This window comes from Nymphaea colorata, chromosome 13 (assembly GCF_008831285.2).
Source record: "Nymphaea colorata isolate Beijing-Zhang1983 chromosome 13, ASM883128v2, whole genome shotgun sequence".
In the NCBI taxonomy this organism is placed as follows: Eukaryota; Viridiplantae; Streptophyta; class Magnoliopsida; order Nymphaeales; family Nymphaeaceae; genus Nymphaea; species Nymphaea colorata.
Genome location: NC_045150.1, coordinates 6,795,047 through 6,814,162, shown reverse-complemented (window position 1 = coordinate 6,814,162; position 19,116 = coordinate 6,795,047). Strand labels below are relative to the sequence as shown.

The window sequence follows — 19,116 nt, the reverse complement described above, 5'->3', positions numbered from 1 at the left end:
CCAGTCTTTCTGCTCTATTATCTGTGCCGTTTGACGATCATGTTCCTCTATATGATATGGCTTAGATCAGACAGTAAGCCATGCAGTTGCAGTTGCAGACATGCTGTGGATCTTCTGTAATATTTTGGCAAGAGGGCTGTGTCTATTCTGGCCTGTAACATGGTTAACATTGGCCTCGTTTGCAGCATGTTGGGCACTTATAGATCATGGTTATTGACAGGAGGGTAAATTGGTCAGATTTTTGGCCAGTTAAGCACATGGAGGGTTGGGTTTGGATTGGGTTTGATGCGCCAAAAGTCTGTAAAAGCTTTGTCCTGAATCCAGTCTGCTTGCGTCTGCAGTTTACCCTATTGGCAGCATTCCCCTTCCCTTACTTTCCTATAATTCTGCTTTGTGATTGTCTTTATTAAAGTTCTGGGAAAAATGAGTGCAGTTCTGTTCATCAAGGTGTTTCTCAGTCTGCTTGCGGCTGTAGTTTACCCTATTGGCATCATTCCCCTTCCCTTATCTTCATATAATTCTGCTTTGTGATTGTCTTTATTTATTTTTTTGAAAAATCAGTGCACTTCTGTTCATCAAGGTGTTTATTTTCCAATCTAGCTGTACATATCATGAGCAGACTTTTGTGATTACGTGCTGTTTCTGAAGTAAATGCATGTAGTGGAGACGTTTTGTCTAGAAACATTGTCAATATGGTTGGATTAGTGGATATCTTGTGATGAACGCACAAGATATGATTCTTTCCTAGTTCTTCTTATTGTCAGCTTACTCTTGAAGAATATCTTGCAAATCTATCTTGGTACTGAGATCTTTTGGTGCAGAAAGGGATTTTAGAGCAAGCGTTCTGCCAATCTTTCATCTGTTTTCCTCATTATTTGGTTTAGGCGGCCCTTATATTGTTTCGTTGTACTGTACTGATTTTTTACAGCCAAGATATAAAACCACTGGAATGGAGTGTCCCTTGTTACAGTCACCATCCTTGTGCTAATGCTGAAGAAGAGCTGTACTGGCGGCTTAGATAGGCATCTATTCACGGGCATTGAGTATGACTAGATGGATATATTCAGCCTTTCATGTTCATGTAATTTTGTTTTAAGATCTTACTCGAGATGTGATGTTGACTACTTGCTAATTATTCTACACATTCCAACGAAAGGATCAAACAAGGCTTCTTTTTTTCTTCTGTTTTTGAATCTAGTCATGTTGAACCACCCTCTTGGTATTTCCTCGGGAAAGAGTTTGGATGAAATTGTATTGCCATATCTTAAATAGCAGACACAAATTAAGCGGGTAATCCCATGTACATTTGTCCAACATTTTATCCCTTATACCTTGGAATATAATAAATATTTCCAGTTAAAGATAAAATATGTGCGACATTCCTGTGAACCATGCAAGAAACGCAGTAACATTGTGTGGTTATAAAAGATCAAAACTTTTACAAGTGAAAACTTTTTTGTGTTTGATTGTTGCATGAAACAACAAAAAAAGTTAAAGAGACTGTATGCTCATAATCAAAACCTTTTCTCCTCTTTCAACGGAAGTTTGTCTAAAAGGCTAGCAAAATGATTTGACCAGCGGCTGAACTTTTCCCTCGACAAGATTTGTCAATTGGATAATGCATGGTAAACGTGGGAAGGCCACCCTGCTTTGGAAAAGCTTTTGTGCGGTTGCCAAGGACAAAAGTTTTTCCTAGCTATCAAACAGATCACTAGGACAATGTTTTATATCTTTTCAACTGTTACCTACCTACTTCTGAAGATCTGACCAATTTTGTTCCATTCTCTTGTAATTGAAGTTTGTGGTTCGTATCATCACGTCGGATCAAGATCTTTACTGTCCACTTAATATCAGAAGTACAGGAGGATGGCAATTAAGACTCCTTCCATTACTCCTGAAAGAACTTGAGTGTATTTTTAACAACGTGGGAACTAGGAGTGCATGTTTTTGTTATCGCCCAGAACTATATGTGTGTTTTTGTTATTTTATTTAATACCACCTTGTGGATGTGATCTATCAAGCACCTAATAATCAAGCTTTGAACATTCTCTACTCATAAGAGGCCTGAACTTGAAATGTTTTGACTGAAAGTGCCCAGTTCAAAATTGACTAAAATGCTCTCTCATGTATTCAGGAGCGGAGCCAGAAATTTATTATGAGGGGGGCCAAATTAAAGTTTTAAATTTTTGATTGGGGTTAAAATATCATTCTTCAAAATTTTTATATGAAATAAGTGATTTTTTTCTAAAATTTACATGTAATTTTTTTTAAAAAAAATTGAGATGAGGCCAGGGCCCATGCGGGCCCTACCTTGCTCTAGCCCTCCATGTACCTATAATTACAGCTCAAAAGGCTAAAAACCAAGACAGTTAGGGGTTGTTTGAGAACAGTAACATTAATGTCTCATACACCAAACCCAAAAAATAGTTAGTTTCATTGGATACTTAGAAAAGTATTCTATAGATCTGCTTCATTTCCAGGGGCAGATTCATGAGACAACAATAAAACAGCTCCTTAAGTTATATAAGGACATTTAAGAGTTGTCAAAACCTAAGATATAAAAATATTCACAGGAAGAGTTTCTTTAATTGAGATTTCTTGCTTTCCTTGAAGGGTATTTCAGTATTTTGAAAATAGAACCAGACTTCTATATTTTTTTGAATTTAATATCAATCATATGCTCTAATTAATGACTTCGATATTTTACATCAAATCTAGTATATAATGATTTGGTATCTACCTTTTTACCTATAGCTGTCAGACCTCAATATGTCAGACTTGATGAAAAATCATTTAGGCAGCAATTCAAGGAAATTGTAAATATATAGGACAAGTTGCGCCTTTTTAGAGTCTAAAGTAACCTTTAGAGAATGAGAAAGGAAGAGGAAAGATGGAAACAAATGAGTTTTCTTAAACAAAATTTCTCATCTTCTTTTAGAGATATTTAGATTTTTTAAAAAACTGCTTGCTCGTACATTTGTAACTTAATTTTCATTATATATATATATATATATATATATATATATATATATATTCGACTTCGCGTGCATCCCAGCCTGAAATGCATCCAAATGGGCATAACAGCCCTGAACAACGTATCACCGCTTCTCATGTGGAGGGTCATCACAACTTATCACCGCTTCTCATCGAAGCAACCTTTCATCCGAAACAAAAAGAAAAACGTTGATGGCCTTTGAGACCTCCAAACTTTTGCTGAAAAGAATATTCATTCGTCAATCCCAAAGGTTCAAGATTGCAACATGATCATCTTCTGAAAAATTTCTTTCTGGGGATGATGTAATTCGACTAAGACAGGTCAAAGGAAAATCCCAATATATAAAACATGTCTTCGCTTTACTTTTTTTGTTTTCAATCAAAGGGAACTTATAAGAACTTTCTAATGAATTGTTAAAGTATAAACGGAAGCTGGATTGCCATGAGTCGTAAACCGTGTGGTTAAGGTCTCTTTGAAAGCGCAACGCCGCAAAATTATTTGATTTTACATATTAATGCCTGCAACGGTTGAGAAGAGCGATTAAAGAACTAATGAAATATAATCAGGGGTTGAGCCAAAAATTTATTATGAGAAAAGTCTAAAGTTTTTAAATTTTAACACAAGCCTAAATATCATTTTTCAAAATTTTTATGTTGGACAAATTTTTTTAAAATAATTTTTTGAGGTCAGACGAATGGTCATGCAAGCCCCCTTTAACTCCACCCCTTAAATATAATATAGTTCTAAAACTTTAGCATGTCGGCTGATCCCTTATCAGAATATCAGACCAGGAAAATGAAGCAACACAATATATATATATATCGGATAAAAAAAAACATAAATAAATGAAAAGAATAGTACGTGATTCTTGGAATAAAATAACCGCAGCTTTTCAATTGTCAATTGCTTTTGAAAGCGGCATCAAAATGGGGGGCTAAGAGCCTGACGCCCTAGCTGCCGAGTACCGTCCATCTGAGCTGATGAACGGAAGGAAATTAAGGTCCTGATATTTCCAGAACCAGACATCAATTCTCAATTCCCTCTCACATCGTGCAGAGAAGAGAATGAGTCCTTCCTTAGCTGTGAAGACATGGACATCTCATTTAAAAACAAATCTGCCCTTCAGAATTAATTAATTGGTCATCTGAAAATAAGAATCCGAATACAGTTAGAATTTAGATATAAATTCCTTATTTTTTAAACCTACCTGTCAATATCAATAGAGAAAAATGCCTGCCTCAAGGTTGTGTTTGTTTCGTCGTCAATTTGAGATTTGTGGTGATATGAAACCACACCTTCATCGATTTAAGGTCGAAACTCTCTTCCCTCTCCCTCAATTCGACTACTGTCGATTCATGGTTTTTAACATGTAACATGAATTTAAAAACTGATGGAGTTTTAAGTGTCTAATTTTGGGGCGGTCCTTCAAGATACCAAAAGCAAGTTTGGTATAAGAGAGGATGAATGGAAGGGTAAAGGTTTCGGCTCTCATTTTATATTGTAGAATAAAATACTCCTCGTGCACACCTAAAAAGATTTCTAAACTTTGTAAACCATATTCAAGTCATAGCGTGGCTCCAAAATCAAGTAATCCAAATACAATTAAGTTAGATCTAAATCTCTTAATTAAAACCTCCTTGTCAATATCAATAGAGGAAAATGTCTTAAGATTGCATCTGTTTCATCATCAATTTGAGATAAACCATGGTTTTTAACATGCAGCATGAATTTAAAAACTAAGGATTTCTAAAACGACACTTTTTTTTTTTATGGAGCTTCAAATTTAAAATTGAAGGCTATCAAATCAAATGCAACCTATATGATTTGGATTTTTTTATGTAAACCAATGCAGCCCTAAAAAAAATGCCTTGGATTCTCATTTGTCATCATTCTAATTGGTCACACCAAAATAAGAAAAGGAAAATAGAAAAATAGAATTCGACCGATATTGAAATGGAAATGGAATCTTTTCCACAAGAAGTTGATGTCGATTAAAAAAAAGAAGGCGAAGGGTGGCGGCCTTTGGGCATTTTATTTCAGAGAAAAATATAAATGTATAAAAATGAGTTTCCCAGTCACAGGCGCCGATGCCGTCCATCTTGGAGATGGATGACGCGATCGGGGCTTCCGTCCTCGCCGCGTAACAAAGAAGAAGGTCACGCCCTTCTGCAGTGCCGTAGGGCTCTTTGTGCTGGGAACCCTTGAGGAGTTTAGAATCTTAGATTCCGAAAAGACCTCTTGGATTCCGTAAACGATTCATACGTCCCAATATATATATATATATATATTAGCCAACTCCCACAAATGAACCCATTGACTAATTGAAGTAAATAATTGTAATACCACTTGTTGGTGCCTTTTCAAATTACCCCCAACTTGATCAAGCGTAAAGCTCTTTCTTCATTGCAATCGATCAATATATATATATATATATATAATTTTTTTCTAATATTTTGCTCTCAAATATAACCAAACATTGATCTTTGAGGTTTCCAAATTAGAGAGCCACATGAATCGAGAGTGGACTCATAGAAATATAAAACTTTTCTCAGAACATCCAAGGAAATGCTCATTTTATGAATCGGGTTGAATTAAAGTTTTTAAATTTTGATTAGGGTCAAAATATCATTTTCCAAAGTTTCTCCATAAAACAAGTGAAATTTTTTTAAATTTAAATATAAGTTTTTTTTTTAAAAAAAAGTCTGGGATGAGGTCAAAACTCAAGTCAACCCTACATTGGTTTTGCCCTTGCAGATAGCACCAAATGCATACGTGGCACATGGAAAGTCACTCATTCCAAGCTCCCCCAAGAACATAACAGCCAAAGCGCACCTCATCTTAAAAAGTATTTTAGATCCGTCCAATTTAAATAATTTCAAATCTACAGTTGCATGTGCCGATCGCAATATAGGAAAAAACAAGTACGAAATGAAGATATTTTAAAAACTATTTAAAAAGAAATGTTCTATCTAGTTTTAACTGTTTTTTTTTTCCTTACAAAAGGTTTTTTTTTAATTAATCTAAAACATTTTCCTCATTAACCATACCAAAACACAAAAATTTGATGCATGAGGATGGTTAATTTAAATACATTAGAGTAGAGGTCGACCAGCAGCTAAAGTACCAATCTTGATCCTCAAAAGAAAAGAAAAAAACTGAATTTTGAAATGAAAACTTAGCATTGGATAGAAAAAAAAAATCATTTTTTACGTGTACAAAAAAAGGTTTAACGACCCTTAAAAGTTTAAATCATTTGCTTATTTTTTAAGTCATTATAAAATCTTATTAGAAAAGTGTGTGAGCTAAATTGATTACTAATTCTTGAGTGGGAGATAAGTTTTAGAAGGACATTTATGCAACCCTTTTGTAATTTATTCTTCAAATTCATTATTATTGTTTGTAACCATGCATAATAATAATTAAATGAAAAATAGAACTTTTCTACACCATTAATTTGTTAAGCTCTATAAATGCATTTTTTTTTTAAATTAAGGAAGAAAAAGGGTGAAGGATGTGTGGGCTTGATTAGTCAATCCACTGTGGGCTTACAAAACACGTGGCACTGTTTTATAGGAAGAGATAGCGGAGTTCACGAAGGTCCCACCACCGGCGCTGACTTCCGGCTGCCCGCCGGCCGTTCTATATAAGTCAACCAAAGGCTTCCCCTGAAGAACCGAACCATCAGCCTCCCAGCTAGTAATCACGGAAAGCAAGCTCTCTCCGGCCATATTTCACGGCTGGCTGCCTGATCGGCGGGCCGGAGGTGAAATTTCAGGCGAATCATCTTTCCAGGATGGGTGAGGAAGCAGGGGCAGTGCCCACCTCGATGGCATCTGTAAATGGCGGCGAGAGTCGGAAGTTCGCCCTTCCAGTGGATTCCGAGCACAAGGCCACGGCCTTCAAGGTCTTCTCCTTCTCCAAGCCCCACATGCGTTGCTTCCACCTCTCCTGGCTCTCCTTCTTCGCCTGCTTCGTCTCCACCTTCGCCGCCCCTCCCCTCATGCCCATCGTCCGCGACAACCTGGACCTCACCGCCCTCGACATCAGCAACGCCGCCATCGCCTCCGTGACCGGCGCCATCGCCTCCCGTCTCCTCATGGGCACCCTCTGCGACCTTATCGGCCCCCGCCGCTCCTGCGCGGCCCTCTGCATCCTCACCGCCCCCGCCATCTTCTGCGCGGCCATCATCGACTCCCCTGGTTCCTTCATCGCCGTCCGCTTCATCATCGGCCTCTCTCTGGCCAGCTTCGTCTCCTGCCAGTTCTGGATGAGCTCAATGTTCAGCACCCGCGTCGTCGGCCACGCCAATGGCTTTGCCGCCGGCTGGGGCAACCTCGGCGGCGGCGCCACCCAGCTGCTGATGCCCCTGCTCTACGAGCTCATCCACCGGGCCATGGGCGTCACGCCCTTCACCGCCTGGCGCATCGCCTTCTTCGTGCCCGCCGTCTTCCAATACCTCATGGGCATGATGGTCCTGACGCTGGGGCAAGACCTTCCCGACGGCAACTACGACGACCTCAAGAAGAAGGGGGAGAAAGTCGACGACAGCTTCGGCAAGGTCGTCTACCACGCCGTCACGAACTACCGGGCCTGGATTCTGGCGCTGACGTACGGCTACTGCTTCGGCGTGGAGCTGACGGTGGACAACGTGATCGCTCAGTACTTCTACGATCGGTTCGAGCTGCAGCTGCACACGGCGGGGATGGTGGCGGCGAGCTTCGGGATGGCCAACCTCTTCTCCAGGCCTCTCGGCGGGGCTTTCTCCGACTGGATGGCCAAGAGGTACGGTATGAGGGGGAGGCTGTGGGGGCTGTGGGCAGTGCAGACAGCCGGCGGGGTCCTCTGCGTCGTCCTGGGGATGATGAACACCTTGGCCGGCGCCATCGCCGTGATGCTGGTCTTCTCCTTCCTGGTTCAGGCAGCCTGCGGTTTGACCTTCGGCGTCATCCCCTTCATCTCGCGCAGGTTAGTACCACACTCCTAGTTTGTGTTTCACAGTGGGCGGGATCGTTAATCCCACCCACCGCTTCCGCTTCCGCTTCCGCTTTCGCTTCCCCTTCTTCATATAAGATTCTGAGTTATTGCCAATAGATTGCCAGATCTCCACGTTGAAGAACTTGCATGTAAGACACACTCTTTGCAATATAAAAATACATTTTGTGTTTCGCTAGATTGAAAAAAACATTTAAAAAAGATTTTCACTCAATCAGACCCTTAGATTTTTTTCAAAATATTTGTTTAAAGGATAAATCTTTCAAACCTAGTAGCTTTGGAGTTTAGATAGACTTAGAATATATCTATGTTTATCATGATTTAACTCCTTGGCTAATTAAATTATAGTTGAAGCCTAGCTGAGGTAAACTCGGGCCAGATAAGCACTAAAAAGTACACATATTTTAAAACAAAAGGGCAAGTACCGACCACTTTAAAAACGATTTTTTTTTTTCAAAAAAACAATAATTTTATCTCTATATGATCCTAGTATGACGCATATAACCAACTTTACCAAGCGGTAGTTTTTATAGACTTAAAACCTGTACTACCAAGTACATACACGAATATAGATCCGCAAATGGGATTGTCCAAAGTTTCCTCCAACTTATGAATTGGATTACAAGATCTTATTGGTAAATTCAAATCACTGCTTCAAGAATAAGTTTATAGAAAAATATAAAGGTAGTTATATATTTTTGAAACAAAATACATGAAGAGTTAGTCACGTCCCATCATATTGTGCTACTCAAACCGCATCTGAGGTTGGAGTACCCTGAGCGGACCTATCCTCCCCGGATTCCGGATTTTGGAGAAAAAGAGATTTTATGTTATAATTTACAAAAGTTTTATTTGGTCTTTTTGAAAAATATATTTTGCATGGTAAAGGTTTTGAAAAATACAATTCAGTCCATATATATTAAAAAAAAAAAATCCTAACTGTGTCTGTGCACCTACGGACAATGTAGTACTACAAACCGGCGAGCTCCAATATGAAGCAACTAGTAATAGTAAGGATGGAGCTACAAATTATTTTTAGGAGGGGACGAATTATACTTTCTTAAAATTTTTAGAAAAGCAATTATTTTTATTCAAAATTTCATGGAGGTAGATGCAGATTTTTCAAAATTTTAAGCCAAGAAGGGAGTCCACATATGAACACAAATCTGTGTCACCGTACGGATACAACAAAGAGGGTACTTAAGATCCGAACTCCTTACTTTTGCTTAATTTAACTTGTTTTTAACTAAGTTTTCGTTTTGTTTTTGCAAGTTATTGGTGGTTAACATGCACTGGTTTTAACAATATTACTTGTTTATCTAAATGCTGCTTTAATTTTGAAATTTTTATAGCATTTTGATTCTATATAAATATATATTTTGGTATTCCAAAATACACATATTTTCTAAGTTTGTCACAGGGGTGTGCAATTTAATAAAAAAAATGTTTTTAAGAGGGTAAAAAAATTATGAATAAGATAAAAAAAAGTCTAAACTACTTATTCTTCTATAAAAAGTTTTTAAAAAATACCCTCCATCCCTCTTCGTGCATACTTGTTGCCTACTCAATTCGATCACTGTTGCTTCCTCTCCTAAATTTGGGTCTGGGGTGTTTTTCCAGATCACTTGGGATCGTGTCTGGAATGACGGGAAGCGGGGGAAACGTCGGTTCGCTGGTGACGCAGTCGATATTCTTCAACGGGTCGACGTTCTCGACGGCGAGGGGGATCACCTTCATGGGGGTGATGATCATCGCCTGCGCCCTCCCTCAGCACCTCATCTACTTCCCCCAGTGGGGCGGCACCCTCTCCGGCCCCTCCTCCAAGCCCGGCTCCTCCGAGGAAGACTACTACCTGCGGGAATGGAGCGATGGGGAGAGGGAGATGGGCTACCACCACAACAGCTTGAAGTTTGCACACAACAGCAGGAGCGAGAGAGGGCGCAGCTCCGAGAAGCAGCTCCATGCTTCCACCACGATGCCAGTCGAACGTAACTGCTGAGCAGATATCATCTCCTATGTTCATCTTCTTCTTCTTCTGCTGCTGTCGATTCAAACTGATCATGCCTCAGTTTGAACACAACTTGGTGTTGCTTTCCTCCTCCCCGTTCCACCAACCTGACTGGGATATATGGTCCAACAACATAAATTATTCCTACCAAATGCTATCTAAGCGTATGAACTGGACATAGAGTTTAGTTTTGGATCCATATTTTGCAGGCTATTGGGTTTTACAACTCGAGTCTTCCTTTAGTTTTTCTACTGTAATTTAGTTATGAAATCAAGAACAGTGGCATGGGATTTGAAAACACCAAGAGACGTGTTCGCATCCACTCGGCCACATAGATTGGCACAAGCATGGTGAGTCGAGCTACATGGATTTATCAAACCTCAGGTTTGGAGAGAGTTTGGGCATGGATAGGGACGTCTTATTTGATGCAGTTGTTGGGAAACTGGTCTTTAGCCACAAACCGCGGGTAAATATTTTTAGCACAAGTCTACGTACACCCAGCCCTGGCTAAAAGCATTTATCCATTTGAAAAACCTAGACTGGGAAAAATTAGTCATAATAATAATAATAATAATATATATATATATATATATATATATATATATATATTAAATGGTGACTCTAACTTTTTAAATCACCCACCCATCTAACAAACAAGAACAAAAAGTTTAAGTATTAGTTTTCACTTTCTTTTTCATATATTTTTTTTAACCATCCACCTGTATCTGAGATTAGATGGCTCAATGACTAGCTACGGTTAACATTGACTCAATATATATAAATATATATATAACATTGGATTCCTTTGGCCATCTGACCATCTATCCTCATGTGTGATAGACTAGAGGAATCCACATTTTCTATATATAGCCAGGGCCATTGGAGGAATCCAGTGCTATTTATATATAATGTGGATTCCTATAAAATCTTACACACATAGTTCGATGCATGGCATTGGGCTGTGTGTATGAGATACATGATATATATATGCAGCTTGCCGGCCTGGGCTTTCTCACCAAAATGAAGAACAAGATCAGCTCATCTGTTTCGTTGTCTCCCCTTCTTCTTCTGGTTTTTATTTCCTATAGCTGATTTACGTTTTATTGATTATTGTGACAATGCTCCCATCACTAAAATTACCATTTGATGCACCCAAAAAATCATGTGCATTGGTTGAAAACTATGCGGGTGGGTGAAATTTCACCCGTTCACCTTCCAACGTAACAAACATGATGAAATTTCACCCAAAAAACTCAAGTCTGACCTAGGTCGGACCTTTTCGGTAACAAAACTGAGAGCCATTAGGTTTCTCAATTTTTCCCCTCCCGTAGATGCCCATCTTCCCCTCTCTTGCTGCTTTCCCTTCCTCACTCGACGGAACCTCTCATCTCTTGCTGCATAGGTATCTCTTCTCCCGCTGCGTGTCCTCCTCTCTCGCTCTCTTGTTCCTCACCTTTGCTGCTGCACATGTTTCTTCCTGCTCCAGGGTTGTTTTCTGAGTGGTGTATCTTGATCTGAGATTTTTGTCTGCATCTGTTTGGTTTTTTGGAGGAGGGTTTTCCCGACGAGGAGATCAAGTAAACCAGGTATGGCAAAAGAGAAAGGAACGAAGGGAAACTTGATCTTTTCCATCTCTCCTCACATTCCTCATTTTTCTTTGTTGGTACGAGAGAACGATGTTTTATATGCACTACTAGTCATGATTTTACTTTGGTCTTACATTTCCTTGAATACTTCATTTATTAAGTTTTTGTCTCCTTCCATTTCAACGATTGGTCATCTCTTAGTCCACGACATGGTTAATTTTACCACGTTAAAAACTGAGACCCTGTCATCAAACAAGGTCTCATATTGAAAGAACGAGAAATTTCATCTTGTAAATTTTTTTAGAAAAATTTACCATTATAAATTTACCATGTTAAATTCTTCCATGCCATCAATACGACAAATATACAAATGTTAATATTGCATTGTAAGGTATGAACATTGAACAGATATACACATTGCTAAAGAGACAAAAAAGTCACAAAGTCACCAGCATATAAGACTAGAAGTCACAAAAAACAACTCTGAAAAACAACTCTAATCCAAGTTCTCCAATCTCAACTAGGAGTTTCACAAGGGTTTATTGAAACCCACTTTCACCAATCTCCAACTTGCCGTGGACTAAGAGATGACCAATCGTTGAACTGGAAGGAGCCAAAAACTCAATAAATGAAGTATTCGAGGAAATGTAAAACCAAAGTAAAATCATGATCAGTAGCGCATATAAAACATCGTTCTTTCGTATCAACGAAGAAAAATGAGGAATGTGAGGAGAGATGGAAAAGATCAAGTTTCCCTTCGTTCCTTTCTATTTTGCCATACCTGGTTTACTTGATCTCCTCGCCGGGACAACCCTCCTCCAGAAAACCAAACAGGTGCAGACAAAAATCTCAGATCAAGATCCACCACTCAGAAAACAACCCCGGAGTAGGAAGAGACCTGTGCAGTAGCAAAGGTGAGGAACAAGAGAGCGAGAGAGGAGGAGACGCAGCAAGAGAGGAGAGACGCAGAAAGAGAGGAGGACATGCAACGAGAGAGGAGATACCTGTGTACGAGTTTTCGGGTGAAATTTCATCGTGTTTGTTGTATCGGGAGGTGAATAGGTGAAATTTCACACACCCATACAGTTTTCAACCGATGCACAAGATTTTTCCTTGCATCAAACGGGCCCTAGTGACTATGGCTGTGTTCTATTAGGTAGATCACTGTTGTTATTGCATAACTTTTGTGTGTTCCCACCCATTTGCTTCTATTTTGAAGAATTGTTCCTCACTACATTTTTGCCCAATTTGATTATTTTGAAATCTTTTTCACAAAGTGCAAGATTTGTGGACAAAGAACTTTTTAATAAAAAAAGAACTTTTTAATAAAAACAAAAAAAGGAAATTTCGTTAAGAGACCACATCTCTCTCTCTCTCTCTAAGGCGTTGTTTACAAGGATCTGTTCATGAACCTCAGAATTCCTGGCCATCCGGGTTTGCCAAGAGAAGAAGAGGGAAGAGAAACATGCATGCAGGAAACCAAAAAAAGGTGCAAAGATGAGAATGGTTTACACCAATTTGCACTATCCCCATGATTCTCTCTCTCTCTCTCTAGAATCATAGGGATAGTGTAAATTGGTTGGAACCATTCTCATCTTTGCACCTTTTTTTGGTTAGTCTTGTAGAGGGGAGAGAGTTTGGATTCTGAGATCGGACGGCCAGGAATTCTGGGGTTCATGAATAGATCCTTGTATGCATGGCCTTGGAGAGGGATATTGAGAAATTGAAAATTAAGGAAGTTTTTATATGTAAACAGAGTAAAATTTGTTTACTGATGTAACAATGGACCACATCAACTACAACGTAGCTCCGCCACTGCTATTAAACATGCATGCACATATATTATAAGTAAAAGTTTTGCATTCATAAAAGTGAGAGCTGAGAGTTAAATATCATCAAGATGCTTTTGTTTCTGCAACAAAAATATGTCAAGTTCTTACAAGGATTCCAATAGTTCCTTCTTACTCTTCAACATATCAATGCAACTAGCATTCATAATGGCATTTTTACTTGATAAGTTAAATTTTATTTCTAATTTGTATACATTATTACTTATGATCTTAAAAACATATCCACATTTCAGTTGAGCCTGTCCAACATTAGAATTAGTGGTCAGATTTTGATTTGTAACATAGTCCTTGATGGGGTTCCCAAAGTGACATCCATATTTCAATTAAACAAATAAAAAATGAAAACAAAGCAAGACATCAACGCTGGGATTTGATATCAGCTATTCCCCTTGCAATCGTTTTTACTGGTAAAATCATTAGCTGTTGATACAACATATCCAGAAAATAACTAGCCTTTCCAGCGTTCATCTAATAAGTTAAGGGTATTTTAGTATATTTGTTAACTATGTAATGGCTTGCATCAGGGCCATCACCAAGGTGGCCATCTATGAATATATAAATGTCGAGGACATGGGCAAAGCGAGAAATTTTTCATGAGGGGGGTCAAACTAAAGCTTCTAAATTTCGCTTGAGGCCAAAATATCGTTTTTTAAAATTTTTATACACGGCAAGTGAAATTTTCTAAAATTTACATATAATTTTTTAAAAAGTTTTTTTTTTTGAGGTGGGGCCAGGGCCCATGCAGCGCCACCCTGGGCTCCGCCCCTAGTGGAGGGCCCCCTTGTTTACTTTTAAAAGTTGAGGGTATCCTTGTTATTGGGCATAATGCAACAGCTGGTCGGATTGATGAACGGGTTGAAATTTGGTTGTCAATTCAATTTCAGCAGGCGCTATTTTTCTAGACTACAAACGGCAGTCGCACAATATTTTAGTTCACATGTGTCCTGCTCCCCAAATCTTGAAACATCTTTCGACATAGGACCTCAAGAAAAGGAGAAGGGGCTTCGGCCTCTTTGAGGTATCCCCATTATTGCCGGAACACTTATGTGCCAACATGCAATTTTTTTTTTCAACACCCTAGAACTAAGGAAACTCTCCTACTGTTTTGGTAGAATTTAGGAATTACATTATGTGAGGGATGATCTCCATGGACATAACTCCTGGAAGAAAACACTAAATACATGCAAATTAAAGGAGAAGTACTCCAGAGAGCAACTAAAGTGCATGAAATGCTATTAAATTGCTAATGGTAGTGCAAAAATGCTCGAGGAATTATACAAAACATGAATTAAAGACATTAATGCATGATTGCATGAAACCAACAGGCAAGTTATTAGCTGTCGTCGGCATCCACAGAACATGAAAACAAGAAAAACTGACGGAATTCAAAATATTTCTAATTGAAAACAAGTCCGCACGACATATGATCATCTTCCGAACAGAGAACACAATACAAAATAGAAGAGCTGACTCGGAAAAACATAATGAGAGAAAGAAGAGAAGATGTCGACAAGTTCTTCCTACAGCGAGATGGATTTTAAACTCCAACCAAAATAGAAAGAACAGTTGAACTGCTCTATTTATAACATAGTCATAAACTCTTTTATTTATTTATTTATTTATTTTTATATATATATTAGAGACGCGTTAAAAATACCAAAAAGTAAGTCAGCCAGAAAAGGGGGAAAAAGCGAAAATAAAAAACGAGAAAAGGACATGATTTTTCCCCTTTATGGTTTTTTTTTTTCTCATTTCAGGTGTTTTTCACGTATTTAATTATAAGCTATTTATTTCCATTTAATGTTGTCTTATTAGTTGCTCATTTACTAGGTTTTCTCATAATTTTTAAGAAGTTTTAAAAAATTGACAATTTTTTTCACGTTTGATGTGTAATACTTGAGGAAAAACTTTGCTGCTTAAAACACTAAAACAATATCTGTAACTATGGTCTATCATCAACTTAAAGTTTTTAAATTTGTTTAAATTTTGACAAGAGTTAAAATATCATTTTTCAAAATATTTATATAAGACAAGTGAAATTTTTTAAAATTTATATAATATATATTTTTTAGGAGGTCCATGGCCCTGCGGGCACCCCTTAGCTCCGCTCCACCCCTGACCACATGCCCTACAGCCGAAACAATAGGTAACTCAAGAATATGTAATTTAAAGAAAAACGAAGGAGAGGAAACGAATTAAGAAGATGTTTGCTGCCTCAAGTAATGGGAAAAATAATCCTACTACTTTGTGATCAGAAAACTACACCGGACTACCTCTAGACACCATTTAGACTGGCTTTTAATTAAATGCACACAACATACAATGAAATATGAAAGAAATCTAAGCAAATATGGAATAACCAGCGGGGAAGCATATAAAAAATTAATGATGGCTTGAAGAGGTAAACAAGAGAGAGGGAAGGCCAGGAGGGGGCCATGGGCACCTTCACATTTTGAAAAATTAGATTTTGCATATGAAAATTTTCAAAATTGTCATTTTGTCCCTTGTAAAACTTTTGAAAAATAAGAGTTCTTTCAGTAAAATTATTTCAAAAATTTAATTCAATTTATCGCTCGATCATTCGCTTCCACCAAGTAAAAATCCTGCCTCCGCCCCTAAACGCCAGTGTCTTCCTTCCGAAAAAACATTTCCACCCCACGAAACTCAATGCATGAAAATGTGAGAGTGTGAAATGAATATCCAATGAAAACATGATGAAAGAGTAGATAAGAAACAGAAGCCATTGTGGGAAAACCACTTGACACAGCACTAGATCTTGGAAGGATGAAGGAGAAGACGTTATACTGCTCAAAAGGATTTACAAAAATACTCCCTGCAACTTTCTAAAATTAAGAACAGTCATGGAGATTTCAGAGTCCTGCAAATAAGGTGTTGCCCCTTACAGATGGGTTTTCTTATGAAATTTTTTGCTCTTTCTCCTTATCCAAATCTGCATTTTGCGCTAGGATTCATGATTTGATCTTGTATTGGATCCGCGTGAGTTCCCTGGATTTGGTTCTGGATCCGCATGCACTGTCGCTCCACAACCCCAGATTCAATTGCTCTATCTCCTCAGTTTTAACATTGTTTTACATGCTATTCGGAACAGTGCTCTTGTTGTCATAAGCAATGTAATTGCTGGATTTAAACCTTATATATATATATATATATATATATATATATAGGTGAAATCCTCTGGCCATCCAGATCTCCATCCACCATTTGCATTGATTAAACACACCACCAAGACCAGGAGCGAAGACGGAAATTTTTCATGAGGAGGGCCAAATTAAAGTTTTTAAATTTTGACATGGGCCGAAATATCATTTTTCAAAATTTTTATATAAGACAAATAAAATTTCTTAAAATTTATATATAAATTAAAAAAAAAAAAATGAAGTGGGGCTAGGGCCCATGCGGGCCTCCAGCCTCCGCCCCTTACCAAGACAATCAGTACTATAAAAGCTTGATATATATATATATATATATATATATATATATATATATATATATATATATATATATATATATATATATATATATATATATATATATGGCCACCTAACATGTCCTTGATTTGACAAATATGTTATGAAATTTGACCGATAATTAAGGCCGCATAGTTATCATATTTTACAACTCACCTACCAAGGGTCTCCCAAGCATTTCATTGGATCCTGATTAGATATTCGCCACTGGAGGTTCAACTGCCCTCAGTCTCTTTCTTCGTAAGCCCGTGTCAATGCTGCAAACTGTAGGGTCCTGGTCTGTATACAAACAATGCAAAAGAAAAAGACTTGGGCTTCTTTTTCAAAGAAATCAAACGTGGGCGGGTCCATAAAGGATCTGAAATTTCATAGCGCGTGAAGAAAAATCAAGGAAGATGCTCTTTCTTTCCGAAAGTGCTGACAATAAACACATGGCAAAAAAGAAGAAGACTCTCTGAACGATGAAACTAGGGAACAATTATGGAAGACTACATAATCTCTTTGTCTTGAATCTGTGGCGCTCGTTCTTTGACTGGTAAATGGTTTCAAGGTGGTCACATTATGTCAAAGAGGACGCCATGTCTTCGATTTCCTTTCACTGTCCTACTTATTTGGACTGATGGAATTAAAGAAGAGTCAAGCATCTTGGTGGTTGTGTTTTACATTAAGTGGGCGACTCGCCGCCAGCGGCTCATTTGATGCATTTGCTCCTTCCATGATGCACATCAAGGGGGACGAAAGCGAGTGTGGGCACCGTGTGGGCAAGTGTCAACATCAACCCATAAAAAAGTCTTATGTTCATATTGATATTTGGTACAAATTTTAAAATTACATATACCAACTTTTTTTTTTTTAAATATAAACATAATTTTTATATGGGGTGCCTTTTGAACTTAGCGCACAACTTTCATAACTGCTGCCCCCAAGCTAAAAATTTACAACTCCACCACCAGTTTAGCCTACAGACATAAACATCCTATGTATCTTCATGTTTATGACCAATCTTAGCTTTTAACCTGTGCGTGTGCATGCATGTGTATGTTAAGCGTTAAATTTGAGCCAGTAAAAGCTTAATTCATATAATCTAAAGGTTGAAGTTCAAGATATTCTAGGTAAGGTCTGTCCAAAATTGAATGCTAGAAGTACATCCCTTACAAGTGTTTGGTAACATGAACACAATGTCCTATTACAGGTCGTCTGACAGTTGAAACACTATGTAAATGTCTTATGAATCTGACCCAAAAGATTGAGCACATTCATAAAACACTAGTTCTAGTATGAATATGCTCAATCTTTGGAGCAGATTTATGAGACTCATAGTGTCCCCCTGCCGCTAAACACCCCATAAAGTGTTTAAGAATAGACATATTCAGTTAAAAAAATATATAGTATTCTCGTTTCAAAATGCCCTTTTAGATGGCCCTCATGGCCCTCATGGGCGCTGATCAAGTACTAAAATCGGCCAGTTCAACTTAAAAATGTTAAAATTTGAATGGGAACACTATAAAATATTGTTGAAACCATCAATTTGAATGAAGTCATCTCCTGACCGCCATAGACATTTTGATATAAAAAACAAACTTTGTTAAACTAAGTTCTAAGTTTGAAACTAGGATTTTAATACGATTTTAGGGCGTGTCTGATTATTCCATATTTGAAATCCATGGATTCAATATGAATCTAACGTGACTTTTTTTTTTTTACTGATGTAGTAAAATATCCAACAAAAAATCCATGGTTTATCAAACTAAGACTCCTAGATCTGACCTAAGAACCACACTTGAACTTCTTGTTTTATATGTAGGAAGAGACTAATCTTAACCCACAGTTTTCATATCATAGACTTTTATAGGAGGAGTGATCAAACACAACTTTAATATTTTGGGTTGATTTTGATTGTAAAATTAGGTTCCTAGTGGAGCAAAAGGTTAGCCTGCGTTCATAATTTAGAAGTTACCGATGACCGCCCTTAGAACTTTCAAAAGCATGACGTCCACTCATATGTGAGACCCAACAATTAGGTTACTTGTCGTGTTCATATCTTTGTCCATGAAAAAACCTTAATTTTCAAAAGAACGTACTTTTAAATGTGAAATAAGGGTCCTTTGGGTGGTGCGCTTCGGCCTTTACTCAGGCGGTAAGATTAACCTCTCGCTCACTCGATCTACCACCAAGATGTTAAGATGATAGTATTGAG

General features: G+C 38.0%; 1 protein-coding gene across 1 annotated transcript; it reads left to right on the top strand.

Annotated features, from left to right (window-relative positions):
• Positions 1-6,685: 6,685 nt before the first annotated feature.
• On the top strand, positions 6,686-10,215 carry LOC116267013 (high affinity nitrate transporter 2.5). The gene is made up of 2 exons (XM_031648557.2): positions 6,686-7,960; positions 9,608-10,215. The coding sequence occupies exons 1-2, from the start codon at positions 6,789-6,791 to the stop codon at positions 9,984-9,986; spliced, it is 1,551 nt and encodes a 516-aa protein (XP_031504417.1). The 5' UTR covers positions 6,686-6,788; the 3' UTR covers positions 9,987-10,215.
• The last annotated feature ends 8,901 nt before the right edge of the window (positions 10,216-19,116 follow it).